The 23,137-nt window shown below is 33.0% G+C and overlaps 2 protein-coding genes across 2 annotated transcripts; one reads left to right on the forward strand and one right to left on the reverse strand.

Moving 5' to 3' along the window:
• The first annotated feature begins 11,161 nt into the window (after positions 1–11,161).
• On the forward strand, positions 11,162–18,295 carry LOC114719278 (tetratricopeptide repeat protein 5-like). The gene is made up of 13 exons (XM_028904758.1): positions 11,162–11,318; positions 11,767–11,876; positions 11,956–12,066; positions 13,062–13,119; positions 13,296–13,385; positions 14,232–14,326; positions 15,074–15,127; positions 15,661–15,798; positions 16,043–16,115; positions 16,529–16,643; positions 17,280–17,349; positions 17,735–17,806; positions 18,173–18,295. The coding sequence occupies exons 1-13, from the start codon at positions 11,162–11,164 to the stop codon at positions 18,293–18,295; spliced, it is 1,266 nt and encodes a 421-aa protein (XP_028760591.1).
• Positions 18,296–21,229: 2,934 nt separating this feature from the next.
• On the reverse strand, positions 21,230–22,633 carry LOC114719274 (protein JINGUBANG-like). Its single transcript, XM_028904750.1, has one exon. The coding sequence runs from the start codon at positions 22,549–22,551 to the stop codon at positions 21,235–21,237; it is 1,317 nt and encodes a 438-aa protein (XP_028760583.1). The 5' UTR covers positions 22,552–22,633; the 3' UTR covers positions 21,230–21,234.
• Between the last annotated feature and the right edge of the window lie 504 nt (positions 22,634–23,137).

Below are 23,137 nucleotides of genomic sequence, written 5' to 3' on the forward strand. Positions count from 1 at the left end.
AGAGTGAAATTAATAAGTTTGACTACCTATTTGAAACAAAAGGAACCCTCAATTTCAAAAACTCTTAAATCATTATAGAATCCATGACGGCATAAAGTTGGTTAATTAAACTCATTAAAACCAATAACAAATAATTCAAACTAATTCTGAAAGTTATGCTTAGCAAAAGAACCTGAAATTGTAATTCAAACTGCATTGGTAATTAAATCCATAATGAAAATTTAATTATCAGTGTGAAGGTTCATAAACATAAATTTAATTGATTCATATAATCTCCCAAACTTATATCATTTAATTTAATTGATTCATATAATCTCCCAAAATTATGTCATTTATATCATATAATAAAAAATATGGGGTTTAAAATATTTTTAGCTATTTGAAAGAAATCTAAAAAATAAGTTTCAATATGTTAAAAAAAAAAAGAAATAAGTCTCAATAAATATGTTAAAAATTAAAATTATAAAATTTTATGATATAATCTAAATTAATAAAATTATAACATATTAGAAAGTTTGAAAATATATGTATTTGAATAATTTTTATAAAAATTATTTTTGAAAATGTTTAAATAATTCTCGTATTAAAGATAGGTATCTTGGTCAAAATAAAGTTTAAGGGTTAACTGACAATTTGGATGCATGGAAATGAGTTCTCAATTATATAAGGAAGGTTTGTGTAACACACATTTTAATTTCAATATAGGTCACATTGTCATTGGTGTTTCAAGATCTATAAACCCTAAACCAAACATCACTAGTACTCTTTCGGTTTTTAATATAGGACCTAATTAGGGAGTTAATGTTGATTATATATGTAATATCTCTTTTACATGTTTATCAATTTTTTTTTCAAATTAACTCTATTGATGTTCTCCAACAATGATCAAGTATGAAAGTGAGGGAGGGAGTGAGGGAATTAAAAAAGATGCTTAGAGTGTTTTAAAAAATAATAATTAATTTAACTAACATCTTTAATTTACTCAGTTTAGTTAAATAAATTTTAATATATTGAGAATCGAAAGCAGTATATTTGTTATATTATTGGTCATGAAGACAATAAATATCAACACCGATATTAACGTGAAACAAGAGATACTTCAGTTGATGGATCATCAAATTGATTGCACATCAGGTAGGATACCATATTGCATGCTAATTTGGAATTCCCCATCATTTAATTTCTTCACAAAATTTAGAATTTAACTAGAAATTTCTTTCCTCTGAGATGCATAGATTAACATATTTAATTATATTTAAAATTTTAATAAATTGCATCTCTAATATAGCTGAAGATTTACTTCTAATAGGAGTTTTTTTTATTCATTTAATGGAATTTGAATTAGAGATGCGGAATTTATGAAAAATAGATAAAAATTTGAAATTAATTATTTATTTCTCCATTTATGCTTCCAATTGACATACTATTTAATTATGATACTTCCCTTTTAATTTAATATATTCAAGTCCTAATTAAGACACTATTCAAATTTAAAATTAATTATTAATTTTTTTGAGCCTCCATTTGAAATTGCATTTATTTATAATGTTTTTTGCTTAACTAATATAGGACCCGTGCGATGCGTGGACAATCATTGGGAAATGCACATGTTAGAAAATTTTTAGTTAAATAAATATTACTTATGCACAAAGGAATATGCAAAAAGTAACAACATTTTACATTACTATTCCTGGAATCAAGTATCAAAGAGAAAAGTTGTAGAAAATTTTGTTTAAAACTATATTGGAGGTTTTGTTGCTAACATTTCCTTGATCATCAGGGATTAGTATTTTGAGGCCATGCTTATTCTAAACCTTGGAGACAACAACATATAATTGCCTATATTTGAAAACAAGACGACCTAGATATAATCCAATATTGGTTAGAGTTTGACCTTGACTTTTGTTTATTGTCATGGCAAAAGATAGCATAATTGAAAACTATCCTCTACACAATACAAATGGCAATGAAATTTCTGAGGGCGTAATGATAATCCGTGGAATTAAAATGTGATGGCCTATACCAATCCCTGTAATGATACCTGCTCCAATTGTAAAACCCTTAACCTTAAAAACATCATAAATCATCATAAAGTCCACTACTATGGTAGAAAAGGAGAGCTGTTAAAACGAGCTACCATAGTAAAAGGAAAATTTCATATTTTTAGAAATTGACTTTCAAACTCGGGTCAACCCGATAGACGTTGCATGCAACGAAAATAATCCATTCATATCTACTGGGCCTCCGAGCCTCCGGCCCGGGTAACAAGACACATCCACAACAGCCCATATAAATCGTTTCCAACATAAATCGAAGTTCTACCATCAATAGAAAAGGCCTCCGGCCAACTAAAACAAGGAGATAACGTATCCTCCAATTTACAATAGATCAACAATCAAAATGTCACAAAAGACCCTAACTGTGGCAATATACAACATATTCATACATAAACAAAGGCTAGAGGCCTGAAGCTACCAAGCTTAAGCCTCTGCGTCTCTTCCCGAAGGCGCACGCCTAGAAACTTCACCTGAAAACATTGTAAACCACGGGGTAAGACAAAGTCCCTGTAACCAACCTTTCCAATACTAGGTACTACTAAATAGGTGCTCGTGAGGTGTCAAGTGGGGCAGTTCACAAGTAATATAATAACAAGATAGCCACAATAAATCATGCGAGTGAAATGATGCAATTCCCATTAACCAAATCCCTCACTTTGGGGGGTTTTCAGGAGCCGGAGCCGGCCTATCCCTCACTATGGGGGACGTAAGGAGCCATAAAAGGCCTATCCCTCACTCTGAGGGACGTAGGGAGCCAAAAGGCCTATCCCTCACTATGGGGGACGTACTAAGCCAACCATCATGCATTAATGGAGGCCTTACCACGTGGTAGTAACTATCAAACTCTCACCAAATCCCAAATCATGCATCATGCCCAATTCATAATCAAAGAGTAATAATCATTTCACAATTAATCTCATTCAGTGGCATATCTTTCACAATTCCAAAAATGCATTCATCATAAATCAAAACCCCACAAGACGGTTTTCCCTTTTTATATACAACATATAGTTTGAACACAATTACTATTTGAAGCACAAAACACAAATCTACTCACAATACCACAGAAGCAAGTACTAAGGATTGGAAAGTGGTTACCTCTCACCTGAGCAAGGAATAACAAACCGACAATGTGGCCCCGTGCACCACCACGACTCACAACCGATCTACACAAGCACACAAACACACAACCATCATATATTAGCTTTCAAACTAATAATGTGGCCAAAACAACACTTGGGGACACAAAATTCCTATCTCCCATCAAAACTCTACCCAACTCAAATGGTATAACTATCTAAACAACACTCCAAAATCCTCAAAGTCTATTAAAACATCAAGTCTCCTTCCAAGCATCAATTAGAATTCAAACCTCAAGGACCCACTATAGGAATTCAACCTCCAACATCTCATTTGAGCAATTAAGGTTCCAACAACAAATCTAAACTGATTAAACATCCAATTTAACCCTCCTTAACATAACCCAATTCATGAAACTCAAAATCAACTCAAAAGAGGCTATTAAAACCCGATAAAAACTTAGGATGTTACACCAATCACACATGCTTCTCTAATCTTGTGACCAACAAACGGGTTCTGTTACACAATCCTATTGATTTATCCAAATTTCTCATCATCATTATACGAGCTGCAATTTTCAAAACCAATTTGTGATTAGACAAACCAAACATGGTGATTTTGTTTAGGAATTCAACTGAGTGTATTTGTGTAATTGATGCACTGACACCATCTTGCTTAGAAATACTGTTTGCACTAAGATATATAACTTTGTCCCCTGGTAACATGGAGAGTATATAATTATTAACATCATCAACTATTGATAGGTTAGGTGTTAGGATTGAATGATTTTTGAATTAAGATTTATCATCCAAACAATGAAGAAAATATGGATATGTGTTATCAATAATGCAATCCATTATATCTCCTAAGGGAAATAGTAGCAAATCTTCTGGAATAGTAATGGTATCATTAGTTCTATCTTCTACAGGCATTTCACCATCACCAGTCGATATAATCCATCATGCAAACTCAGCCACTTCAACCTCTGATTTTTTGTTAGGCTAAATAATTTGCAATTATTCCATATGTAAGATGCACTGATAGTGGCAAACACAATATCCTCTCAACTACCCCTTGGTATAACATGAAGTATTTGCCTGAAATCTCCTATAAGGACAATAGTCTTTCATCCAAATACCTGTTGTTCAACATAAGGGTTTGAATGCTTCATTATATCTCGCAGTGTTCTATCCAATGCCTCAAAACAGTACTTATTTGCCATAAGAGCTTTGTCCATACTATCATGGAGGTCTCTACTAATAACTATGCAAGAGGTGGTCCCTGTCTTATATTACAAATTGAATCTTTGGTTATTATGAGGGGAATAACAAACTATGAATACGTAGTTTTTTCATTGGGTAATAGCAATGAGGCAATTCCACTGGCACCCATACTCAAGACCATCTTTCCTTCTAATCTTAGTGATGCACACAATGCTTGCCATAAGTATGTTTTGTCGGTGCCTCCATAACCACAAACAAAAAAGACTCCACCACATTCTATGTTAATAGCATTCATGATAGGATTGAATATTGTGGCCTACTCATGAGTAAAACTATTAAGATATTCATGTAATTACTATTGAAGAGCAACTCTATCAAAGTTTAGGAAATGGTGCATGCAGCAAGAATTAGTATATATTTACTTAGTAAGAAAATGATCAACCTTTTCAAATGAAGAGTGGATAAAAAGTCTTGATGAAAATAGGGCATTCGTAATCATTGTCCGTCCTGGTTATATAATCGGTTAAAAAAAACATGGTAACAAAGGAGAGAATGCCCAAAAATAATGATACATTGGAGAATGCACAGCTGCAAGGGCTAATGGTCCACATAAACAACACTAATCTACATAATGATTTGCAGACTGAATTGAGTTTAAGATTTTACCATGATATTAACCAATTTTTTCTACATAAACAGCACTAATCTACATATATGCTATTAATCTATAAAATTTCATGTCATTTCATCACTTTTTCCTTGAGTTTTATGCACTCTTAGATGTATTTGTTTATCTTTTGCCTTTTATCCTTGTTATTTTTGAGCTTATAAAGTTTGTCACCTTTGCAAGGTATATTTTGACATTAAGAGTAATTATGTCAAGCCACTTGGGAAGCTTTTGGAAGTATTTGAGGATTAAGGTTGCTTTAGAATCACATTATGGTGATTGAAAAAAAAAAGAACAAATAGACTCTAAATCATGAGTGGAACTCCTCATTTGAGCTAGTAAAACAAAATTTTTCAGAGCAAAATGAGTTACGACACACTTTGTCTTGTTGCGGCCCAACTCAAATGGAGGTAAATTTGGCCGAGGCACAAAATGTTTGGGCCGCAGCACAGTTGCTAACAACAAAATGCACAGTAGCACTAAGTCAAAAAATTCTAGGTTTTAAGGCCCTAAACTCAACCTTGGCCCCATCTACAATTATGAGTGGTTTTTGGGAGTATTATGTTGTGCTAGGACTTGCTTCATGGAGGAGATTAAGCTAGGAGTTGGAGCTTTGAAGAGATTGGGGCTTCTTTGCTGGGTTTTTCCTCTCTATCTTGCTTTGTCTACTCTTATTCCATTTTGTATTGATGTGTATATATATATTCTCATAGATTTTCTGAGTATATGTGGTTAAATACTTTGATTCTAAGATTATTTTGAACTCTTGTATGGATTAAGTACTCATTTCGCCTTTATATTTGCGATTAATGATATGATTGTGTTGGATTTACTCTATGCTTAATACTTCTTGTTGATTAGCCACCAATTAGATTGTTGGATTCACTTGATTGATGCTTAGAAGGGCTAGGTTGAGTGTAGAAATTGAGTTTAATTGTGTGAGAACTTGAAATTAATGAGATTTGTAATTAAAATTGGGACTTAATTAATTAAGAGATTAAGCTCAACACCTATTTGGAGACTTGAGAGAGCACTTATATATAGCTAATTTAGTGTCATTGGCTAGCATAACCTATAATTAAGAAGCAAATACAATGATGATTTAATTGAGTACTTTTAAAATATAAGGGAGATAAATAATCCTAGGTCCCTTTGAATTTTTGGAATTGAAGAATTACTTTTTCTTTTTATTAATTTTTAATTTTATAAATAATTTGCTTTCACTCTTGATATTTGTATTGCTCAAATTAAGCGAAAGTGTAATAATCAATATTTATCTAGATTTTGAAATCAAATCTTTGTGGGAACGATACTTTACTTTCCACTTTATTACTTGTCACTACCCATACACTTGCAGTGCGAATACACGCTATAAATATATAATACAAGATCATATTACTAATGAATAGACATTAATTAATAATCAATGAAAAGTACATGTTAAATACATTAATTAGTAATCAATATCAGTCACCACTGAATCTATAAGTAATACTATTTCTTAAATTCATTAATATTTACTAAGAATATCACATATCCCTTATTTCAATTTATAAAGTTTATAAATTCAATGTGTACCATTGATTAAATACAATTTTACTAACCACAATATATTTAAATGAATACATAATGTACCATTCCTTCAATTCTATTAAACAAAAAAAATGGCAAATTTATTCATCATTTAGTAATAAACACTATATCACCAAATTAATAAACATATAAAATCTAATTTTGTACAAAACATTTTTATAAACTTTTCATCTCCAGCGCATCTGGATGTGCAGGATCAAACATCACTCTTGTAACTTCTTGAAAATTGCTTATTATGCAATCACCTACATGAAGATATATAGAAAGTCATCAACTGAATATTATGGATATCAGTAGTAAAGATAAAAGCAACAGCCACACAACTACCCTCCACTTTGGGTGTGTTTGGTTGGAGGGGAGGGGAGGCCCCTCCCCTCCCCTCATTTGGTTAAAAATTTTGGAGGGGAGGGGAGCTAAAATGTCCCCTCCCCTCCCCTCCCTCCCCCCATTTTGGCTCCCCTCCAAATTGGGGGTTTTTGGAGGGGAGCCAAATTTTTAGACCATTATACCCTTATAGTTTTTTCAATATTCCACTTCTACCCATAAAATATATTATTATAATATTTATTTCAAATAAAAAATATATTATTCTAAGTAAAAAAATAAAAAATAAAAACATTATTATAATTAAAAATATATTATAAAACATTATTTAAAAATAAAAAATTATAATATTATAAAATTAATTGTTTTTTTATAAATATATTATTTATTAAATATATTTTAAAGCTGGAAAAAAAGATAGCCTAAAGAGAATAAAATTTCATTTTTCTTAGAGCATATAAAATTTATTAATTTGATTATTTTAAATATATTATTATATTAATTAGAATAAAAATTACTGTACCAATTTTTTAATACACATATTAATATGATAAGACTGAATTTTTATTAAATTATATGATTTAAATTAAGATGTAAATTAATTTATATAATATATCAATAAAAAACACAAACTAATATGTAAGGGTAAAATGGTAAATTTATTATTACTATCCCTCTCCTCCCCTCCTTGAACCAAACAAGGGATCATTAAATAACCTCCCCTCCCCTCTTTTTTAATTAAACCAAACAAGGTGAGGATGAAACCTCCCCTCCCCTCTCCTACCCCTCCCTCCCCTCCCTCCCCTACCCTCCCCTCAAACCAAACAGACCCTTTGGCTATAGTTGCAAGCTCAATAAGAATGACAACACTATTTCTGGTAGGCTGCAGATTGAATTCATTAAAAATCCACCACGCTGGGCCACCTTGGAAGGAACACTTGATGGAGAACTAACTGCACATTTACCTACTCAGCAAAAAATGCTGCAAATACTCCACAATCTAGAACTACAAAAGTCATCCTACCTCCGACAATGACGAAAGTTGAGGGCATTGATTCGGTCTATGCCATCAGGTACAGTATTAAGATCACCCATTTCCTTGATTTCGCCCACAAAATCTAAGACACATATAACCATCGAGTTGAACCCGAGATTATACAGTAAGCATAACAATAATAAAGGCAAGTAAAAAATATTACTGTGGAGTCTCCTGTCAGGAATGTCACCCCTCTCCATAAAATGCAGGGTATTTATCTTCGGCTACAGCTTGCTTACTTCAATTGGTGATAATTCATACACGGTATGACTTAATGCTATAACCCTATATCTACCAAGAAAAGAAAAAACTAAAAAGTTAACTGAACTTTAACCCTTTTGAGAACATAAGTATAGTCTTCCTTCAGAGAACACATCATTCTGATCATTAGAAAAGCACTTCTAGACTCAGATGTCAGAAGCTTCATCGTCCGTAACTAAAAAGGTATTTGGATGAAACCAAACCGTGGTTTGGAGAATAGCTTCTAGAGAATAGATTCTGGAAAAAATAGATTTTGTGAAGAATAAATTTTGTGAAAAAGTGATTCTGATAAATGAGAGTGTTTGGATAGTTGTTATCAGAAGAACTTTTTATATGTACAAATTTTACCTAAAAAAACATATGTTAATATGATAATTACATAAAAGATAGATTTTATAATATATTTTAATTTGAAAAAATAAAATTGTTAATAATATTTTTTTTACCAACATAATTAATAATATATAAAATAATATAATTAATATGTATATATATTTATAAAATATAAGATTAAATATGTTTATAAAAAAATAATTGAGGAATTTTAAAATCATATTATTGTTGAGATCTACTCTACAGGCACAATCATACTCTCCCATTTGAGCCAGAAGTATAATGGATTCACTTCTTTTGAAACTATGATTTTGAACTCCAAACCATGGTTTTGATCCAAAACTATGGTTTCTGTTTTTTCCTGGGTGTTTGGCAAGTCTGGGATCCAAACTATAGTTTGGGTCCCAAAACCATGGTTTTCTATGTTATCCAAACAGGTCCTAGATAAACAGTGCAACTATAATAGCTAAAAAACTCATCATATAACTCTAAAAGCACAACATATAAATTACCTCCTCATCTACAATAAAAGCGTTGAAACTTCTAACAGCCAAACCCACGTCCCTGTCAAATTCAATACTTATACGCAGCACCCATGCACAAGTACATTTTCTTTCCGGCCATTGATCATTGCTGAGAGAGGAAAGACATCTGAAGTATCTATTAGTCTCTGAAAAGCATACTCACCCAATTATTGCGTACAACGTCGAAACTGATGTTTCTAAGAACGGTCTACATGTCATACATAAGTAGTTCTACGAATCGAATTCAATATTGAAATCATTTATAATGAAACTGTCTCCTCATGTTCCATAGTGCATGATTCAAAACGTGGGGTAACTCAAATTTTATTAAATTTGATTTAATAAATAGCAAAAGAGATTAAATAGCAAACAAGATGATTATTTAATTTGCAAAAGATATATACGATAATCAAACAATTATTAAATGATTTATTAAATAGCAAAAGAGATGACGCGTTAAATAAATTTTCCTTGTAGACAACATTAGAAGTTTTCCCAATTCATATAAGTTGATTTAACTCAAATTCAAAAATGACCTCATTTATCTCTTTTTTTCTTTGCCGGAAGAACTCATTTATCTCACAATTTTAGAAAAACTCACCCGACAAACAACACACTAATTTTTAAAATAAATTTACAAAATAAATTAGTTTTAATTTGCAAGTTCAGTTGGCAGTTACAGGAAAATTAGAAGTCTCATTTTTCAGTTCCTTTTTTATTTTATATTCCCCAAAAGAAATAACCGTCACAATTTTGACTAATATTTTATGGGCAGTTAAGAAACTAGTATTCTATAATTTATTTAATTGAAAAAAGGAGTGTAGTTTATTTAAAATAATTAAAAATTTTGCACATAAAAAATTTATTTTAAACTTGCCAATACTTTTGGCCAAACAAAAAAAAAAACTTGCCAATACCAAAATCTCGGCCAAATCAAGGTAAATGGACATATTTCAAAAAAAGGTCATCTACATAAATAAGTAAGGAATAACAAGCTTTAATTATATCCCTTGCATATTATTTCCACAAAAAAGTAATTACTTAGACATTTATTTCAATCAGCACAAAAAAATAAATTCAAAAACTAATTAGTTCAGAACTAACATAATTACACCTTAAAAAATTAATAACGATGACATATTATCAACACACACAAAAACTCAGAAATCAATTTTTTCAGTTACCAACAACCTCAATCTTGGAAAAACCTAGCCAAATCAAAATATTTATGAACAAAATGTGAGGAAAATATGGAGTTCTTAATTTTGAGTGCAGAAAATAATTCAGCAATAAATTTCTTTAGATATTTCCCAAATCCATAGCTGGCCCGATATTCTATTATGTGGAGAAAAATGATATATATATATATATATGATTTCAAAAACTTATATCCTATAGTTTAATTTTTGCTTTTAAACTTTTTAGAATAAATTATATTATATATTACTTATTTTTACTAAAATTTTACTTTATTCTATAATTTTATTTCCATAATATCATATCAGAAAAACCAATGGTTTATCATTTATTTATTTAATTTTTACTACATTATATTAGAAAAACCAATATTTTATCATTTATCTAATTAGGAAAAAAAATGATATATATGAGCTAACAATAACCATCGAATAACATGAAAAAATAATAACAGTAACATAATATTCAGTTAAAAAAAAGAAGGAAAAACACACTATGCGGTTTTTTTTTTGTTTGGTAGAAGACTATACGGTTTATTTTAAACTGCCCATCAGCCACAAATTATTTATAATTATAACGCATTAATTAGCATGACGTTAAGTATTTTTCAATATATTTTAAAAAACACATTGTACCATGACAAAATAAATTCGAATCTCAGTAATTAAATTATGAGTGATCAATGTATCCGTGCTGCTGGTAAAAAAAAGATCAATGTATCCGTGCAACAGAACCCACGGGCTACGGTGTCTAGTTACTCTATACATGTGTTCGTATATGCACATATCGCTGCTTGGCTCTCAAGTTTCAGCGGCTTGCTCGCAAAGTTTCAATTTCAAGTGAGGAGTCTGTTCAGTTTCGCTGACATGAGCAACACAACTGACTCTTCAGCGAGCGCCTATGAAGTTGCTGAAGATCTTTACCTCACCCGAGCAAATTATGGGGAGAATGAAGATGATAAAATTTCCAAATTGCAAGAACAATCTGATGTTGCTCTGAAAATCCTTGATTCTCTTCCTCCTGGTAAATTTTCTTTTCCATTCTCTTGTAATACACAGTTTTCTCTTGTTCTGATAAACTCTGTGTATTCGTCTAAAATGGGATCATACGGGGTATTGGGATTGAGAAAATTGAACAAAATTAAAAATGGGTGTGAAATGCTATGATGTGATATTTGTGGGGTGAGGGAGGCTGTTAGTTAGTGGGTAATATAGTGGACTGAGGGTGTGGGGTAGAGTGAGGGAAGTAAAGTTTTGGTTCTGTTGATATATTCTCTGATTTAGTGAGTTCAAGAGGAATACTTTTCTTTTTGCTATCATTCTTTTGTCTTGTTTCTTTTGCTGACTAAAATGTATTAGCTTTGTTTATTGAATAATGCAAATTTTGATTTGGGTTTAGTCAAAATATCCAAAATTCATTTCACTGATTTTTTTATTTAAAAAAAAAAACCATAAATGATCCCCTTTGCTAGAGGAAAGAAAGTTACCCTTGGAACAAGCAACATTTAAATATCTGAGAGGGAAGATATTGGATATGTGCCCTCACTATAGCAAAGAAGCAGAGGATCACCTATTTCATTCAGTAAGTACAATGAAATTGTTAGTTTTTGCGTCTAGGCGTATACACGGTCATGACCGACTCTCCTATTTCTTTGCACCAGGTCAAGTTAAGCCCACCAGTTGCTGACGCTTGGTTATGTTTAAGTAACTGCTTTTATGAGAGAGGAGATCTACCTGCCGCAAAGGACTGTCTCTGTGTTGCATTAAGCAAGGTTAATGCTGAAATTAAATTCCTAGTACTTGGCCGAAATTGAAGATGATATGTTGTAGAGCCAATTGCATGTTATTTTTGTTTTTTTTCCTCTTGTTGATGGATGGAAACTTATTGAATGACAACCATGACTTTAGCCTACCTGATCTTGTTCATACGATGGGATTCTATTATGAGCTTGATAGATTTGAAACTTTTAATATTGATTAATTGTCACCATGGGAGAACAAAATGACCCGGAAAGGTGAACATAGATAAACAAATAAACGAGAGAGATTATTTTTTTTCCCTGAATATTGATTTTGCTTTCTACTCAAGCTACAATGAAGAATCTCAAATAATCTAGTTGAAGTGGAATGCTTGGATTTTCTTGAACAAGCGTTTGTGGTTAAATCTGATACGGCCTATGATTGTTCATAAGGCTTCTCTTTGATGTTCAGTGAGCACATGGATTTCCTCGGGGGGTGGCTTTTGCTTGACTGAATAACAACAATAGAGAGGAGAGACAAAAGAATAATAGAGTCCATAATGAATAGATAGCACATTGATTCTGTTCTACTATTTACTACCATGTAGTGCTACCAGAATAAAGAATAACAAACACTTGCACACGATGTTACACTCTAATGATATAAAAAGTACTTTTTTAGCCTCCCCTAATACAAATGCTTAAATATCTTCTTCCGTAGCTGCTATGCCACTTAATAAGTGCTCCAGCTATTTCAGTTTTTCTAGATTGATTGAGATGGTATCTTGATGTAGTTGTTTTCTTCTTGATTTTTTGATATTACCTGTAGAGAAAATTTTGTTACAGAGAAGAAATTTACAGTGATGACTGAAAATGTTTATGATTTTAAAATTTCATTTGCATATATACACACACACACACACATGTTATAGGCCATAACTTTCCTTTCCAAGTTTCAGTTTTGCATTGCTCTGGTTCAGATTTTGTGAGTTGATTGACTTAATGATAGACACTGGTTGTTCTTTCAGGGTCCTGATAAGAAGATTCTTTGTCAATTATCAATGCTTACTAGAAAAATGTCAGAAGGTAAGGGATTGAATTGTAATATTTATCATTCAATATCTTTTAAGCCGTTCAAATTCCTTGGTAATTGTAAGTTGTAAAGTTGTTAGATTGCATATAGGGTGTTTGTGGACTAGTTACTTTGGTTCTTTTTATTATGCAAGTACTATTTGGATTTCTACGTATCTGTCCCTTCTCAGGTGCTAAGAATGAGGCAGAACTTCTTGAGGAAAGCATTCGACATGCCAAGGAAGCTATTGCTTTGGATGTCAAGGATGGGCATTCTTGGTGTAAGATTTCTTTTACTACTAACATGTATTCAAAGAAAAAACCCTGATTTGGTATCAAGCAAAAAGTGTACTCATTCACCAAAAAATCACCCTGAACATTTGAAGTTCATATCACCTTGTCTTTATTTGAGCTCCATTATATAAGTTATCTCCTCTCAGGGAATGCAAGGAGTCATATATGATCTTGTATGATGTGGGAAAGTTGGCTGTTCATAGAGATGTCAATGACAGAACAAAACATACTAACGAAGATAACAAAATACTTGTATTTCTTTCCCTGGCAGTGATTGAAATAAAACATCATGTTGATGCAGAACAATGTAGAGGGAGGGGAGTGAGGGGAGAGGAGAGCCAAGGGATGGGGAGGCTTTGCTGTCATCTGTCTCTTGTGCTGGATTTCCTCCCCTGTCTTCGCTCTGTGGGTGGGGGAAATTGAGTTGGAATTGTAGACAAGAATAGTTCAAAACGCATTGTTTATTTCATTGAGAAATTATACAAAGGGAGCGAGCCTTAGTAAGTTATAAGTTATGCTTGGTGCAACTAGCACCTAATATATAATAAATGAAAGGCCATTTACACTTGTATTCTCACACATCCCCTGAAGTTGGAGTATAAATGCTAATCATGCCCAACTTGTTGCGACCAAGATATTTAACACGAGACACTCAATTGATATCCAGTCCTAACATGCCCTGTGGTGATCAAATTCAGTTTTTATGATGTGAATGAATATTGCACATAAGTGGCCCAATTTCCTTTCTCCTTGTTCACTTTATTATACGCGGCTGTTCCTAAAATAAATGGCAACATTTATATGTTTTGACATCATACTGATCTTCCTGGCAGATAATTTAGGAAATGCATGTTTTACAAGTTTTTTGGTCTCTGGAGCTCGGGATGATAGCAAACTTTTAGATTCTCTAAAAGCATATCTAAATGCTGTGAGTATGCTGAAGACTTAACCATAGTAGTTTGTGTATTTAATAAATTTATCTCCTTTTTTTGTTGTTACTTCCATTATAAGAAGTTGTTCAGCATGTGACTTTTAGGATACTCCTTATAACAGTATTGGAATGGGTCGCCACTAGGTCCAAGGCATTATGGTTTTTCTGGTATTAATTTTTCAATTTTTTCTGATATTGTTTGGATTTACTTTTATACCATGGTATCTTTATTTATTCTTTAGGATCCAGTTTTGATGGCCCCGTAGCTTTTGGGCCTTGGATGGCAAGGGGTTATCATGAGGAAATAAAGACAAAAGATAGCACAAGATGGTTGGCCATGTGTGAGTACTGAGTGGTATAAATTAGAGAAGAGAGTCTGTGCATGGGGTGGGGAGGTTTCTTAAGGGGTCTGTGACAGAGAGGGGGATCAATATCCATCAGTTGACGTAATGCGAGTCTTCTGTTTTATTGAGTCAAAATCAATATCAGACATATATGTTAAGTCCTTATTGGCTTGGCTTGGGTTCCATAAGACCCTTATACCCTTATACTAGTCTGTATAAGGGTCTTATATTTAGGATCGGAAGAGTACTATATATGTTTTTCTGTTGGGAGGATAAAAGAACATGCAGACTTTGCCTAAGAAAATCTCCAGAGATTATTATACTGTGTATTACCGCCAGTGAATTGTAGGTTTTTGTTTTAATAACACAGAAGACGTAATGTCCTTTTTATATGTACCAGGATAAAGATGAAACAATGAAGTCCAATCCACATTTATCTTTTAATAATGCCAAAGTAAGTGCACTTCTCCTCCTCTGTTTGTGCTTTTGTATCTTTGAATCTTTGTTGAATTGTGTCACATTTCAAACAATTCACTATGCCTATATTTTCAATCTTTCCGAAACCTTTATTTGCTCTCTAATGTGGAATTCACGATCATGATGATTAGTTGTTGCAAAGCCTAACATTATGCTATCATTATCCGGCGTGGTCTTGTGTCCATTATCTTAGGTTCTGGTTACTTTCACTATCAGTTGATTTTAGTAGAACCTAAACACACAAAAATAAAAATTTCTCGCGAGCTTTGTGTTTGATTTGACATCTTTGGTGAGGAAAAGAGCATAGGAAAAATGATTAACCATGAAAATGTGTTTTTCAACTTAAAATTAAGAATATAGTCATTCAGCTATTTAGTAATAAAAGACGCAAAAATAACTTTGTCAAAATCGTTCATATTGTATGCTTTGCGCATCTTCTTTTTTTCACACAAATAGTATTTAGTTATGACTTCTGCTTGTAAATTGTTGTCATACATAATTTGGTTACAGTTATTCAGATATCTGGAGGATTATGAGGGGGCCATCAGTGCATTTGAAGCTGTTATTTCAAAGAACCCAGCTCTGAATGCTGCCACCGAGGTTCAGAATATAGTCAATCTACTTGACAAGCTGGATAATCTGATGAGGGTAAAAAAAAAAAAAAAAATCGCATTGATTGCTATTTTTATTCGATTCGCTTTGGTAATTTGATTTCCTAATATGGAGGATTCATATAATGATAGAAGCTGGTAATTGCACTAATCGTTTATTCTAGTTTATCCCCATTCCTGCTCTCCCCTTCACCAAACAAGAAGTATGAAAGTGAATGATGACAGCCAAGAAATTATTTTTGTAATTTATCTGATATTAGAATTCTTGTGTTTCATAAAAGATTTATATGCAGCGGGGGCATCTAAGATCTAAGGAAAAGGCAAGATTGGCCTCATCTTTGGCTTCTGTTAAATGTAAGCTACCTTTTGAACTTTTTATTTCAGCTCATAGCGTCTTTAAATTTTGTTGCCTCTCCTCACCATTCTGTTTTTCTTGTTTTGAATAATACTCCCTCCCTCTGTCCCTTATTATAAGATCCTTTTTTAGTTTGTCTGAACATTTAATGTATTATTACCTATTTTACTCCTAGCTTAATACATTTAATATATTCTCTTTCTTCACTTATTTCACTATAACTCTCTCATATCTACCCATTTATATATAGGGGTATATTTGAAAAAAATTGCATTTACTACATATTAATTACTTTTAACTAATTTTAATTCTTTTCTTAAACCGCGCAATTTAGTTAAAAGGATTTTATAATAAGGGACAGAGTAGTATTTGATTAATAAACTCACTGCATTCTCATTCTTCCTGATGAAAGTGAATTCATCATACAAAAGAGCTACCGTAGACCTTTTATTGAACGGTTTGAACAGAGCGGTAGCCGTGGACGGGAGGGTATTGTGCTTTGTTATTAATGACGTTGACGTTCCCCTGTAAGTTCTCATATCCTGAGAATTGCCTTCATGTTTGAATTATGTCCAAAGTGCTTTCATGGCTGATGATGTTACCATTTCATTGCATGGTGAACCAGAGGTCTATGCATTATATGCTGATTCTTTTAAGAGTATTGATTTTTATTCTTTTTTTTTTTTGTGTATAGAATTTTTTTTCCTATTCAAGCACATTGTGTGCGTTTGTGCATGCGCTAGTGTTGTCATTGAGATAATTCATGTGTGTAACTTGAACCCAAAACTGTAGACAGGGAAATGACTTGTTAAATCAAAAGCAATGGGCCTGTGAAGTAATGCTAGTGGAAGACAAAGCAATGGTTGTGTGGAATAATGAAATTATTAAATCATACTAAAAGGCAAAAATAAATAAATAAAAAATAAATAAAACAAAGAAGCTACAAAAGGTCAAATTGAAACTATAAATCTTGTCTGATCATGATATACACTTCATTTTTTTACCTTGGAGATCTTGCAACTTCAATTCTTTGGAAAGACAATGAACATTGTGTCAATTTGAATTGGGTAAGCAAGTGATTTAAATTTTGAACGTGAAAAACTGCTTAGAAACTGATTTGGGAGCCAATTTTGGCATCCTATGTTACTTGTTTCGTTCTGCAGATACTACTTGCTTCGTGATTCAAATCAAACTTGCTTCGTTCTTACAGTTTATGGTGTGCGTAAGGATGTGGTAAGCATTGGTTTCTGCAGTTTTATCCTACTTTCTTTCTCCTCCTTATGCGATTTAGGCACAGATTTCTTTTTCCTCAACATACATCAAGGACTTTAGGGTAATAAACGAGTGGGATTGGAGTTTAAGCTGAGTCATTTGGATGTTTGTGTGTTTTTAAACTAGTAAGACACACTTAAGTTATCATTATGTACTCAAAATCTGCTTAGAGAAGAATACTGCATTATACTTCTTTTGGAGTACCCAAAGAGGATTTGGTAAGGCTTGAATTTAAAGTTACATGCTTGGTGGTGAAGAGCATAGCCAAAACATGAGAATAAAAGGAGAGGGGAAAGAAAGCAAAAGCATATCTCTTATTGGTATTTTGCTTCAACTTCTTTTTCAGATCAAAGAAGCAGATTGGCTGACCCTGCTTGACCCTAAATTCCGCCATGTTGATTTTTCATGCAAGGGGAAGGTATGCTTTTTTATCCAATTCATGCTCACCTGAATTTATTACAATCTCTTGTTCTTAATATAAGAGTTAGACAAGAGGTTCATTTTAGTCCTAAATATAAGACTTTAATCCACTTGGTCTCTCAAATTTATCATTTTCCCTCCAAAATATCCTTAGTAATTGCACATGTTAAGACTTCCGTTAAAAGAGGTAGTTCCACTACATATAATTAACAAAAAAATATTTTAGGAATGCCAACACATAATTTTTTTATAAATAATTATATTTAATTAATTTTCTTAATAATTTCCTGTTTTTTTAGTCTCCATAGTTCGTATACATTCTAAGTATTCACCTTTGCGTTATGTGTGTATTATCTTACATTAGTGCTACCAATTCAAGTCTATACGTGTGGACTTCCCGGAACAAGTACTTGTGAATGGAAAAGCTGTGACTCCTCAACAGGCTGTTCACTCATCTACATATGCACGACATATATGCACATCATGATGACATTAGTATGAGCTCCATTTCTTTGGTTGTTTGTGTGCAACATGAACTTTTGTGAGGGGATTTTAAATCTTAGGTGAGGAAATTAATGCCAATTACGTTTTCCCAAAATTCACTAATTATAGTGAAATCTCTTGACACTTTGAGTGCTATTTGTTTATGAATCGGAAATAAACAATATGTCTTTTGACCACTAGCCACTGGGGTCATGCTGGCATCGGTGACTTACAAAATCATTTTGAATGGTATAAAGTGTTAGGATTATAGTTTTGATTATAACAAAGTCAGAATATCAAGGTTAAGTATTTTGATCGATCAACTGATCGAGTAATCGTTTATCGCTAAGGTTTCAGATAAATGACCAAGTGTAAATCAGGTCTATAGTAGGCTTTTTGGATCGAAGAACTATTCGATGAGTAATTTATCGATAAAGTGATCGATAATCGCTAACGTAAAAATCACATAAGAGTATGGTAAATTATCGATAAGCTGATCGATAATATCAGGTAAACAATCGAGTTACTGATAAGAGACCCAAATCTGAAGTGTATTTATCGATCAAGTTATCGATAAGTCAGTCATCAATAACGACTTCGATAAAAGGTAACACAATCTACTTGTTCTGCACATTAGTTCTGTTACAAATTTATCGATCATATTTCCGATCATTTGTTTATTGATTACGTGTTCGAACTTTATGCTCTAACTCTCTGAATGCAAGTGATCAAATTCACTGATGGATCGATAACCTTATTGATCATAAAATTATCGATCACATGATCGATAATCAATGTCCTTATCTACTCTTACTCAGTTTTGCTACAACTAAATTATCGATAACATTATCGATAAGTTTAACTTGTTTGCTTAAATAAGTTTTCACATAACGTGATCGATAAAGAGTCTAAGGATTGATTATTCGCATTAAGTTATGGTGAACTATTTTTCGATCAAGTGATCGATCACTGGTTTTTCGATAAGATGTTCGATCATTTCAGATAGCCTGTGTCTTTCATTGAATATATACATAACTATGTTTTATCGATAACATTATCCATCATACATTTATCGATAAGATGTTCGATCATCAATGACTGAAGCTTCATTTCAATAACATTTGAATTATCGATAATCTGTTCTAACAAACAGGTGCTCGATCACTTGTTCGATCATGGAACGATCCCCTCTTTCTATGATAATTCTTAGAGTCAATGATCCAACACTTGATCGATAATTTTAGTGATCTAATTCGAAAAGTCTTCATTCTGTTTATCGATAACTTGATCTATCATCAAGTAATCGATCATCTTTTCGATCAAACTAAACCAGAATGACTTTCTGTTCTTCTTACTGATAAATGATTTCGTCACAAATCTTTGAATGATAAATTAGCTTTCTTTCTATGTTCAAGATTAAAGCACTCACCACAAAACTCTCATTTGTTCAAAGCTTAAAATATGCAGATTAATAAAAAACGAGTGCAACGACTCTTCAACGGGATTAAGTAGACTGCGACCTACAGTGTCAGAAGCTCAGACGCATTAATGGCGGAGCCGTTGAGACCAGCGAAACACGCAAACGAAGTCACAACGGCTAGAAGCTCTTCCGTCTAACGGCTACTTAACGATATCAACTATAAAAGGCGCGAAGAAACATTAATGAAGAGATTGAATATCGGAACTACCAACTGCGATCATTTAGTTACGCATTCAATACTCTGTTTTCACGTTACTACCGAGCATCAGTGTTTATCATTAAATTCACTCTGTAAGAGAGCCAATTACTACTTTTATTAAAACTTGAGTGACACTCAAGAGTGTGGACTCTTGAGAGGGGTTGTATCCTTACGGGAGTAAGGGGGAGTGATTGAGCGATTCAATTACTGTACCGAGGCACCAAGAGCCCTGTCGATCTTGGAAGATAGTGAAATACCCAGAGGTGTTCTGGGGACTGGAAGTAGGTCACGTGGTTTAGACCGAACCAGTATAAATCTTGTGTCTCCTCTCTGCGGTTAAAATTCTCCATACTCTGACTTTCTGTTTTTATTCATTACTTACACGCTTTTGATTGTAAATTTTTGTAACTCACCCAATTCACCCCCCTCTTGGGTGAGATTGTTTCTAACATAAAGTTGATGATTGATGATTATTAGAGTATTAATATGCTAATTAATAGATATTATAACGCATTTAATTTTCAGCCATTCTCTCTTTTGTAATGATTGTCCATATCAATGACCTTGTCTTAACTCGACCTGGTCCATTTTAAAATGAATTGTGTATTATAAGATTTTTAAGTATGAAGTTAATTGATGATTGATTGGACAAAATGTCTTTTAATTGATTAGTTACAAAATTATTATTCATGTATTTATACTTTTACTCGATTTTTAATTTGGTACATGTTTTTTTATCTCTTTAATAAATATTAATTTTGTTGAATAAGAAGTAATTAAAATGTCTCTATTTCCTTTCATTCTTTACATCAAAGAAATGCCTTTTATATCAAAATTTTTGGATGAAAATTTGAGTACTGGTTTTTTCTCCCTCAATTCAAGAGTCATCGCCGTATCCGTAACTAGTTCAAAGAGAAAATGGATTACTTTTCGATAACATTTGCCTCAATATTGTTGGGGGAAAAACATGTGCCTCAACATTATGCAGATTATATCTCATAATATGTGAAATTTAATGGGAAGTAGATAATTTGTAAATTAAATGACATTCAGACGATGAGACTCGCACTCAACTTTCATTCATATCAGTTCTAACTAACGTAATATGAATATATGGACTAATGCCTACAATTGATGAAATTGTAAAGACTTAATTAGAAAAAACTACAAAAATATAATTAAAAATCAGATTAAACTATTAAGGACTAAAGAAGTAATTTTTCCTTAAAAAAAAAATCAGATCTTCTATCTTCTTGGTATCAACTTATGAACAGGAAATGATGGATTGATTCACAGGCCTTGATGCAATAGCACTAGAATTTTCTTCTGTATCTTCCTCATTAATATTCATGGGAACCCACCAGACTCTCAAGCTTTTGTCCATGCTTCCACTATAAAGGTAAAAACCACCGTCACTTGTATTTCTGCTAGATGCCTCCAAACACTTCACTGGCCCTTTATGTCCACTTATTACCCCAATTTTACAAAGCCCACCATTAGATCCCTCTCTCTTCCAAATTCCTATATTCTTATCTGAAGATCCACTTAACATAATCTTCCCCCTTAAACACATGCACAAAACAGCCATTTCATGTGCTCTTGTTGTGCTTACAAGCTTCCATGATTCATTGAATTGGTTAAGGCAGTGGTTCCTCGGATCAAAGTTGGTTTGAGTGATGAAATCCTCAATTTTTTCCCATTCAATTATAAAACCATTAGAATCCCCTCCATATATACATTTCCCATCTGGAGAAACAACCACACAATTAAAGGTTGAATCTTGACGACCCTTTAAAACCCCTTTTAAACAATGTGAGATCTTCTTCTTCTTGTTCTTCATCTTATTCCCCTCTTTTCTTCCCCAAGCTTTGATTTTTCCATCTGCAGATGCAGAATACACAACCCCTTTACATGCTCCTAAGCCATTAATGGCATCATCATGAGCCTTAATGGATTCCAAACACTTGAAGCTTGATAACTTCCACACCTTGAGCGTCTTGTCCCATGAGCCAGAATAGATCAAACCATTACATACCGTCAAGCAGGAGATACTATCTGAATGCTCAATCCACAGTCGCTTGTGGTGTCTTCTTGTTTGGACGTAGTTACTCTGCTTCATGAATTTCCCCAAATAATCCTTCGTTGTCGGGAGAGTTTCCACAAGCTTGAACACATTCTCTGAGCTCTTAGAAACCTTCCATACTCTGATTTTGCCATCTTGATGAGCCGAGAAGATCTTATTTCCGGCCGTGACGAGGGATTTAACCGACCCATCTCCATGTCCGAACTTGTTGAGAAACTTGAAATCTGGGTTTTGCCATACGATGATGTCCTTGCTCTGAGAGGCACTCAGAATGTAGTCCCCACATAGTGATAAACAAGAAACAGAGGCAATATGTCCAGAAAGAATGGCCAATGGGCGATAAGAGAAGCATTTAGAAATAGGCGTGAAGGGTAGTTGAAGCTTCGTGTGTTGCAGAGAAAAGGGACTGGTTTCTTCAGTTTCGTTGCTGGTACAGCTTGATGATACAGAGAGCAATAATGAAGTAGAAAGTTTGGACTTTGAAACGTGGGAGTTCATTGGATTATTTCAAGTTTGATCAGAGACGAGTTAAAGAAGGAAATAAGGATGCACACGCGTACATAGACAGGGGGAGAGACAGAGAGGGGGGGGGGGAGAGAGAGGGATTTTGGAAGATGGGAAATACCGAAAGAGTGAAGAGAAGAGAAAGAAGGGTAATTGGTTAGAAGGATATAATGTAGGTGTAACGGCTACCAACAAAATGGAAACTTGTTCTTAGGCTAAACCTATGTATTAGTATTAGCACCTCATACAATTCTTCATCATTATTGTCTTGTCCTTTTAAGGTGTCACTAACATTCCATTAATACTATAGTACTATATTGCTGTCTGCCAATTGCTAATCAAAATTAATTCTGTCCATAAAATGAGGCTAGACAACGACTATGTAATACTCTAATTCTCAATAGACTTACTCATTGCTGCTGTGATGCCATGTTAATTTTATATTATTTGACTTTATATTATCGCAGGCAACTTGCTATAAAAGATAGATTGTTTCAAATATAGCACTTTAATTTAATAATTTCTCTATATGGGATAATTAATTTATAGAGATCAAGATAGTTAAGTTAATTATTTATAA

This window comes from Neltuma alba, unplaced genomic scaffold (assembly GCF_004799145.2).
Source record: "Neltuma alba isolate B1F8T4 unplaced genomic scaffold, ASM479914v2 tig00011902_pilon, whole genome shotgun sequence".
Lineage (NCBI taxonomy): Eukaryota > Viridiplantae > Streptophyta > Magnoliopsida > Fabales > Fabaceae > Neltuma > Neltuma alba.

Bases quoted from the DNA above. Each gene is read 5' to 3' on its own strand.
- LOC114719278 (XM_028904758.1), top strand. From the start codon at position 11,162: ATGAGCAACACAACTGACTCTTCAGCGAGCGCCTATGAAGTTGCTGAA. The intron at 15,128-15,660 runs GTAAGTGCACTT...ATTTGGTTACAG, and splicing joins TATCTTTTAATAATGCCAAA to TTATTCAGATATCTGGAGGA. The intron at 16,644-17,279 runs GTAAGTTCTCAT...TTCGTTCTGCAG, and splicing joins AATGACGTTGACGTTCCCCT to ATACTACTTGCTTCGTGATT.
- LOC114719274 (XM_028904750.1), bottom strand. From the start codon at position 22,551: ATGAACTCCCACGTTTCAAAGTCCAAACTTTCTACTTCATTATTGCTC.